Source organism: Corvus brachyrhynchos, unplaced genomic scaffold (genome assembly GCF_000691975.1).
Source record: "Corvus brachyrhynchos isolate BGI_N302 unplaced genomic scaffold, ASM69197v1 scaffold281, whole genome shotgun sequence".
Classification (NCBI taxonomy): domain Eukaryota; kingdom Metazoa; phylum Chordata; class Aves; order Passeriformes; family Corvidae; genus Corvus; species Corvus brachyrhynchos.
In genome coordinates, this window is record NW_008236509.1 from 327,386 (window position 1) to 340,733 (window position 13,348).

The window sequence follows — 13,348 nt, forward strand, 5'->3', positions numbered from 1 at the left end:
TGACTTGTTTCCAGCTGGAAATGGAAAGACCCCCTCCCCCCGGCACTAGCCTTCTTGCAGCGTAGACAAAATGCTGACAAATGGGCAGAGGGAGAACAGCCTGACAGGCCTTTTCCATTTTTTGCTTTGAAAAGAGAAGAGCACAAATACAACCTCTGCAGGAATTTTAAAATTTTTCTCAAGCTGGTAGCTCTGCCAGTTCTCCTTCAAAAGAATCTGAAGATGAAAGGGGTGTGTTTGAGGGCATGCACCGCTTTGATCCCACCCTCAGCAGCCAACACCCCAGCGCACGGTAAACAGCAAACCTGCCAATTTAGTGCTCCCAGAACAGCTTCTGTTCAGATAAATACTGAATTTGGCTTTAATCAGCCTTGCAAAATGCCCATGGAAGTGTATCCACCTACACAGGCAATCTGCTCACCTGTCGCATACCTGATGATGGATGGCAATGGAAAAGCCATTTCTTTTCCCACAGATCTTGAAAAAATCCCATTGTCCAGCAGGAGAATGTGTGGAGGCAGTTTAAATGTTCCTGTTGCGCCACCTGGACACAGATGTGTGCCTGTGTGCCTGTGTCCTGGCAGAGCAGCCCTTGGCAGAGGCTGTTAGATCAGATACCCCTCACTGGGGACGCCAGCAGAGATGGGCTGGTGCAGGAGGTGCGGTCTGTGCCATGAGCAGGTTCTGCTGCCTTTCCCTCACTGATGTCTGACGCCCAGCACACCTCCTCTGTGCCCGAGAACACCCAAAGGTGAGGGTCATGTACTGCATGCAGATAAGCAGGGTGTTAACTCTGGAGCCAACTGACAGCCATGAAAGTGGGGCAGCAGCGCTTTGCTCAAACTACCTCATTGCTGAACAAAAATTGTAAGAAAAGGAAAGGTCAATTCTGTCAGGAGAAAGTCAGGGAGAAGTGGTGGGGAAAGATTCTTTCACTTCCCACCCTGTCCAGACAGAAGGAGCAGGTTTCATCCTGTTGATATGATGACTGAGAAGAGCTTTACTCCTTCTGTTTCCAGGATGCTGCTGTGGATGATGCCGTGTTAAGGAAGAAAGAGCAGAAAGATGTTGAACTTGATAAGAAAATCTTGGCTTTGCGGAAAAAGAATGAAGCACTGATACGTAGGTACCAGGTGAGTCTGCAGGTCCTTACCTTCCCCAGCTCTGATTTGGGGTCCTCAACTCACAGTGTAAAGAAGATTGTCAGCACAGTCAGAATGACTTTTATATAGATGCTATGTTTGTATTGGAAACACTCAGAGCAGGTAGGCAGACCTCTGCCTTTAGCTCAGCCTTTAGCTTAGCCTTTAACTACAGCTCTTGAGTTGCTTTGGAGAACAGACACTGACACTTGCCTCACTGCTACAGCATCTCCTCTCCCACTGCCACCTTCCTTTGTCTGCATCCCATAAATGGGACACAAGTGGTCCCCTCCCTCTTAGCGGTGGAGGGGGGTCCATTTAGCAGAAATAAACAGGAAAATGAACAGCATCCAGGTACAGGCTTGTGATAAACTGATATCTATGTTCCAGGAAATAGAAGAGGACAAAAAGCGAGCAGAACAGGAGGGAATGGCTGTTACCTCCAGGAGGCCTAAGCAGGATGGGCTCACTATTACCATCACCAAAGCTCACAACGTAAGTGGTGCCTCTCCTTCACCACAGCCAGCTCTCACTCCAGTCCTACTGCAGCAAAGTGACATTTCTGAGAGAGACCATCCACAGCAAAGTTCTTTGAGGCACAGGAAATAGCTCCTAAGCCCTGAAAAGTGTGGGTAAACTCTGCAGAGGTGTGTGAACAGAGTGATTTTAGGTGCTGCACATATGTTTCCAGCCATGCCCAGGCACCTCTACCCATGCACACAGAGATAATAGGCAGATGACTGGATGTATGAATAGGTACACTTGGCCCTGGACAGGTCCCAGGTGTCAGCATCACTGCAAATATGTAGGCAGAGGGTATCAGCTGTGCGTGTGTGTGTGTCACTGGAGGCATCAGGAATGCCTCTGAGAATGCCATAGGCTGGGAAAACGTATCATCTCCTTAGGCTTTGGGAGTGAGCAAAGCAAGTGGCCCTGGGCCAAAGGCTGTGAGTCCCAGGCTTCCTTCCTTACTGGACCAAATCTGATAAGCCCTGTCCACCCATCCCGGCAGCTTGGGGCTTGGGAAGCCAGTCATGCCTTAACCCCTTGGTGAACTCCTCTGCCAGAGCTCATGCGCAGCCTGCTGAGCCAGCCCACCCTCCTTTCAGCACTCCGGGTTGTTGGATCCAGGCCAGTGCATTGCTCCCTTCCCACCCCAGCCACGGCCCTCGCCTCTCTCGGGGTGCGCTGCTGCACACATTTTTCTCTCATACAGGACCTGAAAGATGCAATTACCCAGACTGAACACTATGGACAAGATAGCCCAGCCCTCTCGATGGTGAGCACCGCCCTCAGCCATCCACTTGGCTTCCAAGGCCACCTCCAGCAGGACTTAGGCTTTCCCAAGCTAACTCAGAGTGCTACAGAAAGAGATGAGGATGACATTTCTTTCCCATAACTCTGGCATTTTAGTCTGAAATGTCAGATTTGTAAGTGCAAAGGATTTTTCAGCCCTGCTGTCTTTGTGGGTTTTGCTGCTGAGCAGACAACAAGTCCCTTGTTCCCCAGGAATGTCACGGCAGTGTGCCGGGCACAGAGAACTTCCTGGGGGCAAGGGCTGTCTGTTCTGTAGCTGCCTCCCCGCTTGTGTGCAGGTGTGTTTGGGGAAGGGAATCACATCCCCGAGTCAAGGGCCTGGATTTGCTAATGGAAGTGGTTCATTTTCCAGGACAAGAGGGTGGTGAGTGAGAAATGGGGAAGCCCCTGTCCTACAAGCCCTGGGTTCGGCCTTGGCAGTGAGGAAGACGAGGAGGAGGAGGAAGCAGATCACATGTTCACATTCAGGATGGGGAAAAGGATGCAGCTGGCTGTTACCATGGACAACAAAGCAAAGGTGAGTAGGGAAGAGGATTCCTCTTACTCTGCAGCCTCTTGACTTACAAAGGGGCTTCTGTTCTGCCTCTCACTTGAGCTTTCTCCCAGCATGCCACATCCAAAGGGAATAGTTCCCTTACTGTTTGTTTCCTCTCATTTCACAGTTCTTCAGCACAACCTCAGAGCTGCCACATGCTTCCCTCTCTGTATCTGATTGCCAGGAGTCAGCCCTCAGGCCTTGCTAACCCCCTCAGCAGCACTGTCCACCCAGCCATGTGTAGCCAGTTCTCTTTCTGAGGGATCAGTCACATCAGTGCCCTCCTGGGCCACTCTGGTGTTAAACTGTGTTGCTGTGCCTGGAAAGAGGGACTTGCTTGGTGACACTGGCGTGACTAAATGAGGCACCACCATCCTTCCTGTGACCACTGCAAGGTCCCAGCACCAGAGCTGCTGGGCTGTGCAGAAAACCACTCACATCCAATTCTCAATAACCCAAATCATAGTCAAGCAAGATGCCCCAAAGGAAAGCCTGCTGGAAAGTTGCACAAACTGGACAGAAGTCCAGGGATTTCCTTTGTTCCCATGTTCTTTTTCCTGGCACTCCTTGGATGAGTATTTTTAACACTGCCTGTGCAATCTGAGGCATGCCTCAGACATGAGATGGGCACGTCTCTCTGACTAAGCTAAAGAGCTGGTGCCAGAGTCCCAGATCTCTGTCAGGCAGGGAATGACCCAGGACAAGCCCTGTGGAGGGGAGGAGGTGACTCTGCCAGGAACTGTGGCTGTGACATCACTCTGCTCTCTCTGTCTCTGTTGGCTCTGCACGGACACTCTCCTCATAGACATCTCTCACTCTGGGAGCTGGGACACCAAGGACCAGGATTTCCAAATGTGGGACAAGCAGGCTGGGAGATCACCCAGACTGTTAACATAGGAAACAAGGAAAGAAGACATATGTCAGCATGTTGAGCAGAATGTGCCTTCAGGTGAGGCAGCTTAGCCAGAGCAGAATGGGGAGGCACAGAGGGAACAAAGGAGGGAAGGAGTGGTAAAGGGAGGGAGGGCAAAGGGTATTATACAGAAAATCTGGTGGTCTCCCAGCCTGGATGTGTCTAGCTACCACAGCTCTGTTAAATAGCTGTTTCCTGTATTTCCTCTGAGTCTTCCTTGCCATCTGTTCAATACATGCAGGGTTTAAAGGCTTTGCCAACACACCAGCCTTCACACTGTGCCTTTTAACATCCAGTGGCCCAGGGAACGTGCACCTCCCTGTAATCAAGTGATGCTCTTTGAGGTTTCTGTTGTGCTCAGGGTGTTTGGGCACAAGGTTCTCTGTGTTGGGTCTCAGGAGGAACTTCCTCAGACAGCAAGTGATGAAGTCACCTTCAAACATCCTCCCAGTGCCAGACTTCCCTGGCAAGACATATCTGTGACCCTGTTAAGTGTCTAAAGGATGAGCCACCAACACTTAAACACTGAAGAGCTCTAGGGAACAGCTATTGAGTTAAGATGAATAAATGTTTGATGTACAACTTGTGGATTAATAGCTTGCTGTTACCTTCTAAACCATCTCTGGGCTTACTTTTTTAATAAAAAGTTATATTAACTAGAATGCCAAATACCTCGTACCAGTGCTCTGGGTAAGGCAGAGCCAGGCCAGTCTCCAGTTCAGGCTCTAACCTCAGCAGTACAGCCTAGGATTACTGAACCCAAAAGCACAGCTGGCCATCCCCAAGGGAATGTGTAACAAGGTTCCCACTGTGTCTGTGCATCTGGGGCTGACAGGACAGGCAGAGCAGAGACCACTCCTCTCCCCTGTATCAGGCTGACTCAAGAACTATCTCTGCTGAAACAGCAAAATCACACAGATGTGAAAGATGAATAAACAAGAGACTGAGGTTCTGCTGCTGAAAATACTCCAGTGTCTCCTAAAACATTTATCATGTGCTAGGAAGCTCGATGACTGAGAAGCCGTAAAAAAGGTCATGCTGACAGAGGCTGTGCACAGCAAGGCTCCCTCCATGCTAACATCTGCACTCCTGGCAGAGCTGAGGGAAGATGAGGCTAATGTGAGGCTTCTTGGTATCACATGTCATGGCAAAGGCCCTGACTGCAAGTCTTCTCTACAAATCAGAGGTCTGGGTGAGCTCTTTGTTTTTGAAAACAATTTCGTAGCAACAAAAAGATCCCAAGTTTCACTGAATTTTCCTTGGAGATTTTGAGTGCCTTTTTAAATCAAGACTCCAGTAAATGTGGAAGCCCAAGGTAGAAAACAGAGTAAAATGCGCCATCCTTTAGAGAGAGAAGCTGCTGAGGTTCCTTGATCCCTGGTGAAGTTGAGCAGACTTCATATGGATGAAGAGAAAAGAAAAAGATCAGAGATAACGATGAGGATGACTTATTAAGTCTCTCATTTCCTTGTAAGGCAAAAATAAAAAGGCACATGACTGACCTGAAAGATGATACTTTTAAATGAGGAAAAGTATGTCCTTTTGTACAAAAGATGTGCTCATTTTGTGGAATTGATGGCTGAGGGCACTGGCAGGACATCAGCCAGGAACAAAGATCATTAACAAAATAAGAACCAGATGTAAATCCATGTAGTGAAATCATGACACTGATACAGACAGCTGGAAATAATATCTGAGAGGGGTAAACTGCTCTTGCTTAAGGAGTTTATACATCAGTTTTCTAAAGTATTCCACCGCTGAATAAATAATTCCAGAAATACTAGCACAAAATGACTATGAAGTGATGAATTATCAAGAGCTAATACACTTCAGGGGAGTAACTGCTATGTGGGCAAGGTTGGAGAGAAAGAACCCCACTGTTCCCTTTCTCTTCTGCCTTCTAGGCTTATGCTCCAAGGTAGCCTCACATTTTACTGGGACATGTTGTGTGGGGAGGGGAAAACCTCACGTTTGTTTCAAAGATACAGATGCAAGCTTAAAATAAAACCATCCCTCAGTGTTGATGCTGCAGATCATCTGAGCAGGGTAAATCCCACCATGCCCACGTTGTGCTCAGCTAAACACACCTCTGTAATATCACAGATCCCTTAGAGTGGGGTGGCAGCTTTATAAGCCAACGGGACGGACTGTTTGGCTCATTTTCTGTTCTGCCAGCCCAAAATCCTTTGCAGTTTGGGATGGTTACTCTCTAGGAGGGCTAATGGAGGTGTCCTTAACTCAGCCTTTCCCTTCCAGGGCAAGAGGATCGTCAGCGAGAAACGCGCCGAGAGCTTCCCTGGCTCAGGCCGAGTGCCGGACCTGAGTGAGGAGGAGACGGATCACTTGGTGGCTTTCCGAAGGGGAAGGAGGATGCAGATTGCCATCACCATGGATAACAAGGAAAAGGTAAGTGCAGTGCTAGTGACTAGCCTGTAACCTATCCATGGCATCCACTTCTTCTGCTGGCATGAGGAGGGCCCAGCCACAGGATGTTGGGAGACACTGTATGTTAAATAGTGTGCAGCTTATCTCCGTATCTCTGCCTTCCATCCCTGTGAAGGAAGAAAGCCACAATCTTTTCCCTCTCCTGTGGTCCTAGCTAAAGCTAGAAGTCTCCTAAACACACTGGGTTCATAAACAGATGCTGCTTTGGGAGGGTTGATGAAAGTGCTGCCAGATATGGGGCATGAATCTCACCTCCTCTGTTACCAGCTTCTTTTTGGAGCCGCACAGCAAAGTGGGACAGAAGCAGTGTCCTCCTGACTCACTGCAAGACTTAAACGTTAACAGAGCGGGGCAATACCTGCTTCTGAACCACATCCTGCTGTGCCTGGCCATCACCTGCTGAGTGAGCTGGCTGAGCTTTGTTAATCTTTGAAACATATTTCAAATACTTCTTTACAAATACCTTCCTCTTTACACACACAGAGGCATGTGCTATTTTCTTCTTTGGGAGTTTTCACAGATAAGGAAGAATGCCTGCAGCAAACAGGGTCAGCAAAGACTGTGTAGGAAAACAACACTTGGAGTGGCTACCAAACACACCCAGGAATGCTGGGAGACATCTGCAGCCCCTCTCTAGGATAGTGCCAACCATTTGCTGCTACTACCCACGCTCTTCTTCAGCTTTTCCTCCTCCCCAGCGCTTACCTAGGTTCCAAGAGCCCAGGTGCTCCTTTCTCATGGTGGCCAAGCAGTGTTTTGAATGCCATAAACCTCAAGCGTGCTGCCTGATTGAGCCACTGGTAACCTCAGAAGTCTGCATGACAGACATCGCTGTTTCAGTCTAGGCATCGCCAGCACTCCGGGATGTAATGGGAATGACCTGACTGCCTGTGCTGTTCCTGCCCTTGAGCTTGTCAAATGTTCTTCTGTAATGTGCAGGCCGAGTGTGTTCTGCTCTCTGCTGGGTTTGTTTAAACGCTTGTCTCTGAGGTCATCGGGGTTAGGGCTGTACTAGGAGACAGCAGCAGGAAGAGTGCCTGGATGTTGGCTTTAGATCCTGTGCCCTCTTTTAAGTGTATGTACTGTCCTGGAAAAGGTAATCTCTCATCTGGTTTCATTATGGGATATGAAATTTGAGGCTGAGGATCCATACATGTGGTTTTGGCAATGCCTTGCTCATACCACCCTCAAAGCATCTGGGTTCAGAGTGTGTATGAGGGCAGGCCTGAGACTGCAGTGGCTAAAGCCATAGAATCTAGAAGTTTATAATCCCAGACTGGTTCAGCCTTGTTCCCTGACAGCTCCTTTTGTTGTTCCTTCGTCAGGGGAAGCAGTGAATAGATCATTCCCTGGTCACTTCCCAAATGATTTTATCGACCTGTTTCATGTCTCCCTTCAGCTATCTCACATAACTTACGAGATTCCCCCTATTTAGACTTGTCTGCTAGGACAGTTCTTTATTTCTGATCATTCTCATTGTCCCCATTTGTGGAAATACTCACAGTTTTTTACCGGCTAGGCTTGCAGTTCAATGCCTTAGAAAGCCTCGGGCAGCCTAGAGAGGTAGTACGGGCAATCCAGCATTTCAGTAGCTCTAAAAGCGGCAAATGGTAGCTGCAAAGCTGATACCACCAGTAGAAGCAAAGAGGGAGAAATATAGCTTTTGGTTTCCCCAATTCTGCACTTAGAAGCTTTCAAACAGAAACACAGATGCTCGCAGAAGGAATGCAAAGCCAAAGAGGGTGGGCCCCCTTGCAGGTCCTTCTTTTATTGGGAGAAGCTTGCAGTTCAATGCCTTAGAAAGCCTCGGGCAGCCTAGAGAGGTAGTACGGGCAATCCAGCATTTCAGTAGCTCTAAAAGCGGCAAATGGTAGCTGCAAAGCTGATACCACCAGTAGAAGCAAAGAGGGAGAAATATAGCTTTTGGTTTCCCCAATTCTGCACTTAGAAGCTTTCAAACAGAAACACAGATGCTCGCAGAAGGAATGCAAAGCCAAAGAGGGTGGGCCCCCTTGCAGGTCCTTCTTTTATTGGGAGAAGGGGAAAGGGGAGAATGGGGGGCGGACCCGGGGTGACCGGCCAATCAGACACTGCTCAAGAGTTTGAGTTACATTTGGTTTTGCCCGCAATTGGAACAAAGGAGCACGTGGCAGAGGCAAGTCCTGGCTTGTCTTGGGGAGGGGGAAGAGCGACCTCGGAGCAGGCAGCAGCACCCATTTGTGCTTTTGTTATTTTTACCATATTCTTTCAGTACAAGCAGACCAGAACTGCACATGGTATTCCAGCTGCGGGCTCTCCTGGATGTACTCAGCAACATAACAATGTTCTGGCTTGTTCTCTATTCTTCTCCCAACAAGTTTGCATATTCTTTGCTTTTTTTTTTCTAAATAATTGAGCTAACATTTTCAGAGAATTAGTCACAGTAACACCAAAATTTCATTCCTGACTGTTAATCATAGCTCAGGACTCATTACTCTGTGTGTGTATACAAGAAGGGGCATTTTTCTCTGTATGAGTTATTTTGTATTACTGATATTGAATTTCATCTGTAATTTTATGATGCACGCATTCAATGTCAAGAGATCTTTTGCAGCTCTTTCTGGGCAAATTGCATTCTTTGCCCTGGATGATTTAGTATCATCAGCAAACTGTCATCCCTCTCTTCAGCTCCTTTTCCAGACCATTTATGAGCATGTTGAGCAGCACATGCTCCAGTGGCACACTCCTGCTAATCTTCTGCCATGGAAACCATTTTCTTGCCACTTTTTCTTTTCTATCCTTTAATCAGTTGTTAAAAGAGAAGCTTCATTTTAATTCCCAAATCGATCGGCTGCTGGAGAGCCTGGTGGGGTGTCAATGGTGTTGACTGGGTAGCTGTACATTAGGACCTGAGCTGGGACCCCTGATTCAAGGATTAACTTTCAGTTTTTCATTAACCCCAGCATGGTTCATCCTTTGGGCCTTTTTACCTTGTGTCCCAACTGGTTCCCTGCTCTTTTGGGGTTCCCACAAAGGCCTAGGAGAAAGAATCACATCCATCACTCCCCCTCCAGTAGCCTGGCCACTGTCAAATTTGCTTCCTCCTCTGTGCACTTGTCAAATTTATCCTATTAAAGTATTTGATGGGTGTCCTTGTTACCACACATTTTCTCTATTTTTATTCATGATGAAATTCAATAAAGAAAAAAACCCAACCAAACCAACCAACCAACCAAACAAACAAACAAAAAAACCAAACCAAAAAAAAAACCCAAAGAAGAAAAAGACTCCCATTCTTGGTGCCTGTGGTGCTTCTGGCTAACCCCATGCTCTCAGTCCCAGACTGCAGCACAGCTGGGGCAGGAGATGCCAAAGAGGAAATGCAAGGGAAAAAAGCTGCTGTCATGATCTCCTTTTCTGAGACAGCCCCAGTGCCATAAGTAGAACGACTCTTTCACTCTCTGTTAGCCCAGAGGGCTGAAGGGACCAAATTATCCTGTCTCCTTGCAGAGCTCATCACTCTGGTGCAGCTTCATGACCTCCAGTGCTGCTGCTGGCTTGGAGGTGCCGCATCTGGGACCCACCTCTGCCTGGCTGCCCCTAAACCTGCCTCAGGGCTCTCCTGCATGCAGGGCTGAAGACAATCCTTCATTTTTAGCCCTAAAAAGCCACTCCATGCTTTGGCAGTGTTTCAGGCTCATTAGTACATTAGAGCTGGGAGCCAGCAGCCCAGGACCAGTGGAGCACAATGGTTAATTAACAGGTTACAAATCATCTTTTAAATGGGCAGTTGATAGAGCTTCAGGGCTTTTAAATTGTCCTTTTATTAACAGAGTTTCCCAGGATGGTGTATCAGAAATGACTGTAATCAAGAGACACAAAAGCTGCTTTCAGGGACTAACACAGAGGAGTCGGACTTGGTGCTTGCAGAGGAGAGGAATCAAACCTGTGGCAGGAGAAACACTTGCTTTTACATTGCAGATGGGAGGGGAAAAGAGGCAGAGAGGGTGGCTGAAAAGTCTTGAGCTCCCTTCAGGCAGCACAATTAAGGAGGCAGATTTTTCAAAAGAGTTATAAAAAAAAATCCTCTCATGTACTAGTTTCAAAAATCCTGCCCAGTGGGGAATCTGAGCACTAGAAAAACAGCTTTAAGCTCCTACAAAAATCTCCGAGCAGAAGAAATGCCAGTTGTGGTGCTGACACGTGCCTGGAGAAGTGGGTACCAAAAGGTTTGTTTAACTCATCTGATAGTCCTTATCTTTCAAAAAATAAGGCATTGAACTAGCCCTGAGGTGTGGAAGCCTGTCAAAGCTTCTGGAGTGCTTGGCTGGATAATGGCATCTGTACTGTCACCACTGCATGGTGACATTAGTTGGGAATATGTCAGGAATTCAGAAAAACCCAGTGGCAGAAGGCATTTGGGATCCCAGGGCTGGTTTGAAGCCGGCTCTGCCCCACCCTGGGCCCCACCCTGGGCCGTTCTGGACTGAGAAACAGAAATCTTGGCAGAAACCTCAGGATAAACAATCATAATCTTCCTTGACTGCTTCAGGCTTTTGTGTCCTCCTCCTGCTCTGCAGGAACAGTTACACTAGTGATGATAATGTCCATGACATTTTTCTTAATTTGGGGGGCAGAGAGGAAGAAGGAAAAGAAAAACATGTTTTGCTCCCTCTTGGCCTGGATATGTGGTAACGGGAACAGCAGCTCTGGGGCAGCAGAAAAGCAGGAATTCTGCTCCTGAGCCAGTACAAGAGCCAAGCTGACTGTTCTCTGCACAGTTCAGACCTGCTCTCCTGGTACAAAAGAACTACATTTTTGTGGTCTCCTCCATTTTCCACAGTGCCTTCTGAGAAGCAAAAATAGAAGGAGACTAAGGCAAAAGGCAGCTGGCTTGGAGTGAGGGTGTAGAAGCATGGAGGGTTGTGCAGTGTCCCTGTGACCCAGGTTTGTGGTGGGCACTGATGAGCGAGCATTCCAAATGGGACAGCCACTGGGATGCAGGGCTCCGGGAGAGCAAATTTTCCAGATTTCTGTTGTTTCATCTCTCTGTAAATGCTCAGTTTGGAACTGCAGAGACTCATTCAATCTCTCACTACAGGGTTCTTCAAACAGGGCTGCCAGAGCAGGTGACTTTGAGTCCAGGAGGAGCATTTTTGGTTATATAAGTTTTCGCTGCAACATTTTGAAATAAATGCCCAGTGTCATCTTTCACCATATCCCCTTTCGCAACAGGCAGGATATGGTGAGGGGCAGCTTCTCTGTGCACAGACCCCTCTGCATTTTTCCCAGATCTTTGCTGAGAAATCCCAGGACAATATAGGTAACATTTTCCTTGTTATTTCCAAGGATCTGTTTGAACAAACCTCCATCTGTACTGAAGCTACCAGTCAGACCAGTGAAGCTGTCATGCACCAAGTGCAATGACAATCCATGAACTGTATGGCCACACTTCCCACCTGCCTCAGACTTAGCATGTGTGGGCAATCCTCCAAAAAATGTGTCCCCAGCTCATTCCCTGCATGATTCCATGAGGTCCATCCAGCAGGAGCTGCCTTAGGAGACAGAGCTGCAGGTCTCAAGACTGATATCCCAAGTTTCCCTGTAAAACTAAAGCTGTGTCTGGTGAATACGTGGAATAAAAGTCCTGTTTCCAGCCTGGGCTGGACCCTGCCATGCTGCCGCTTTCTGGAAGGGCTGAGCTGGCAGTTCGTGCTGCCACGTTCCTCTTTGTGTTTCAGTTCTGCTTGGCACTGCAAAATGGCAGCAGGACAAGCTCAGCTCCCCACATCCCCGGCCCTGTAACTGTCCAGCCAGGCAGGAAGCCTTTCCTAAAAGATCTTTATGCTCTGCAGACTGTTTTGTTAAGACCCACTGCGATCCCATCCTGGCCTCTGACATGGCTCTGTCTCTATTATTCATCCCATGTGGGGACAGAGAACCCCTGGCTTGGCCCATGTTTGGTGTCTGTAGCTCACTAAGAAACAGATGCTGATTGTCACCTCCTGCCAGGCAGGGAAATATCAACACCAGAGCAGAACTTGCCAATCTGGTAGCAGCATGGGTAAACCCCATGGGAGCAGGGATGGACCCTGGTAGAAGGATGCCATGTTTGTCAGGGATTAAAATCACTCCTAGTTTGACAGTGCTGGGTTGTAGCTGCACTTCAGATAGGTTCCCAGATCTTGTACAGTGGAATCCTAAGATGGCCCAAATCTGGAAAGGTACCTGAAACTTGGTCTGCCTTGGAAAGAAACAGGACCATGCAAGACACCACTCTGCTTCCAGCCTGGGAGAAGGAGGGACCTGTGGGAATGCTTTTCTCATACACCCCTTGCTTTCTGACTCCTTTTTTTTCTACATCTGTTTGATTTGGGGTCCCAGAAGGAATCCTTCCTCCTTGCTGATTGTTTCTGAGCAGTTTTTACATGTCCTGGTCAGGATAGGTTCAGGCACTGATTCCCCTGCCAGGAATCCTTGCTTAATCCTTGAAATTATTCCTATGTTCGTTCTCTTGCAGGCAGAAGAGCGGAGAACAGCAGAGAAGAGGAGATCAGACAGTGACAGAGGCCCAGAAAGTGAGCACAGCCGGAAGGTGAGTGGGGCCCAGGTCCCTTTGTGGGGACCCTTGTCTTGGAAGAGGAAACCAGTAGAATGTACTTCCCCACCACAGCCCTAAAGAAAGATGACCTTTGAGGTCTCTTTGGACCCAAACCATCCTGTAGTTCTGTGAAGTAGTGTTGTGCTCTGACATGGCTCCCACTGTTCATCCCTCTCATCATCCAAAGCTTTGCTGAGCAGCTGCACACCTGCAGCAAGCAGCATTGGAAAGGTGACAGGGCCTACTTCCACACCTTGTCGTGGCTGCTCGAGCCCTTCACACAGGCATAGGGATGTTAGGAAGGGTAACATGCTCACTCCTATGGCAGCACAGCCTTGGCTGGTTCCTCTCCCAAAAACCATTTCCTTCTGGATTTAAAAGCTCAGGCTGTATTAGCTACAGCTCCTCGCTTCAGC

At 48.2% G+C, this 13,348-nt stretch overlaps 1 protein-coding gene across 4 annotated transcripts in view; it reads left to right on the forward strand.

Moving 5' to 3' along the window:
* CUNH15orf52 (chromosome unknown C15orf52 homolog) overlaps positions 1-13,348 on the forward strand; it is a 33,435-nt gene that overhangs the window by 7,135 nt on the left and 12,952 nt on the right. For 2 of the 4 annotated variants that reach the window (XM_017726293.1, XM_017726294.1), the window contains 6 exons: positions 1,020-1,133; positions 1,533-1,637; positions 2,359-2,421; positions 2,812-2,976; positions 6,164-6,313; positions 12,852-12,926. In XM_017726293.1, coding sequence (XP_017581782.1) covers positions 1,020-1,133; positions 1,533-1,637; positions 2,359-2,421; positions 2,812-2,976; positions 6,164-6,313; positions 12,852-12,926 — 672 coding nt within the window. The remainder of the gene's footprint in view (positions 1-1,019; positions 1,134-1,532; positions 1,638-2,358; positions 2,422-2,811; positions 2,977-6,163; positions 6,314-12,851; positions 12,927-13,348) is intronic. The other 2 variants (XM_017726295.1, XM_017726296.1) reach the window with 1 other exon arrangement.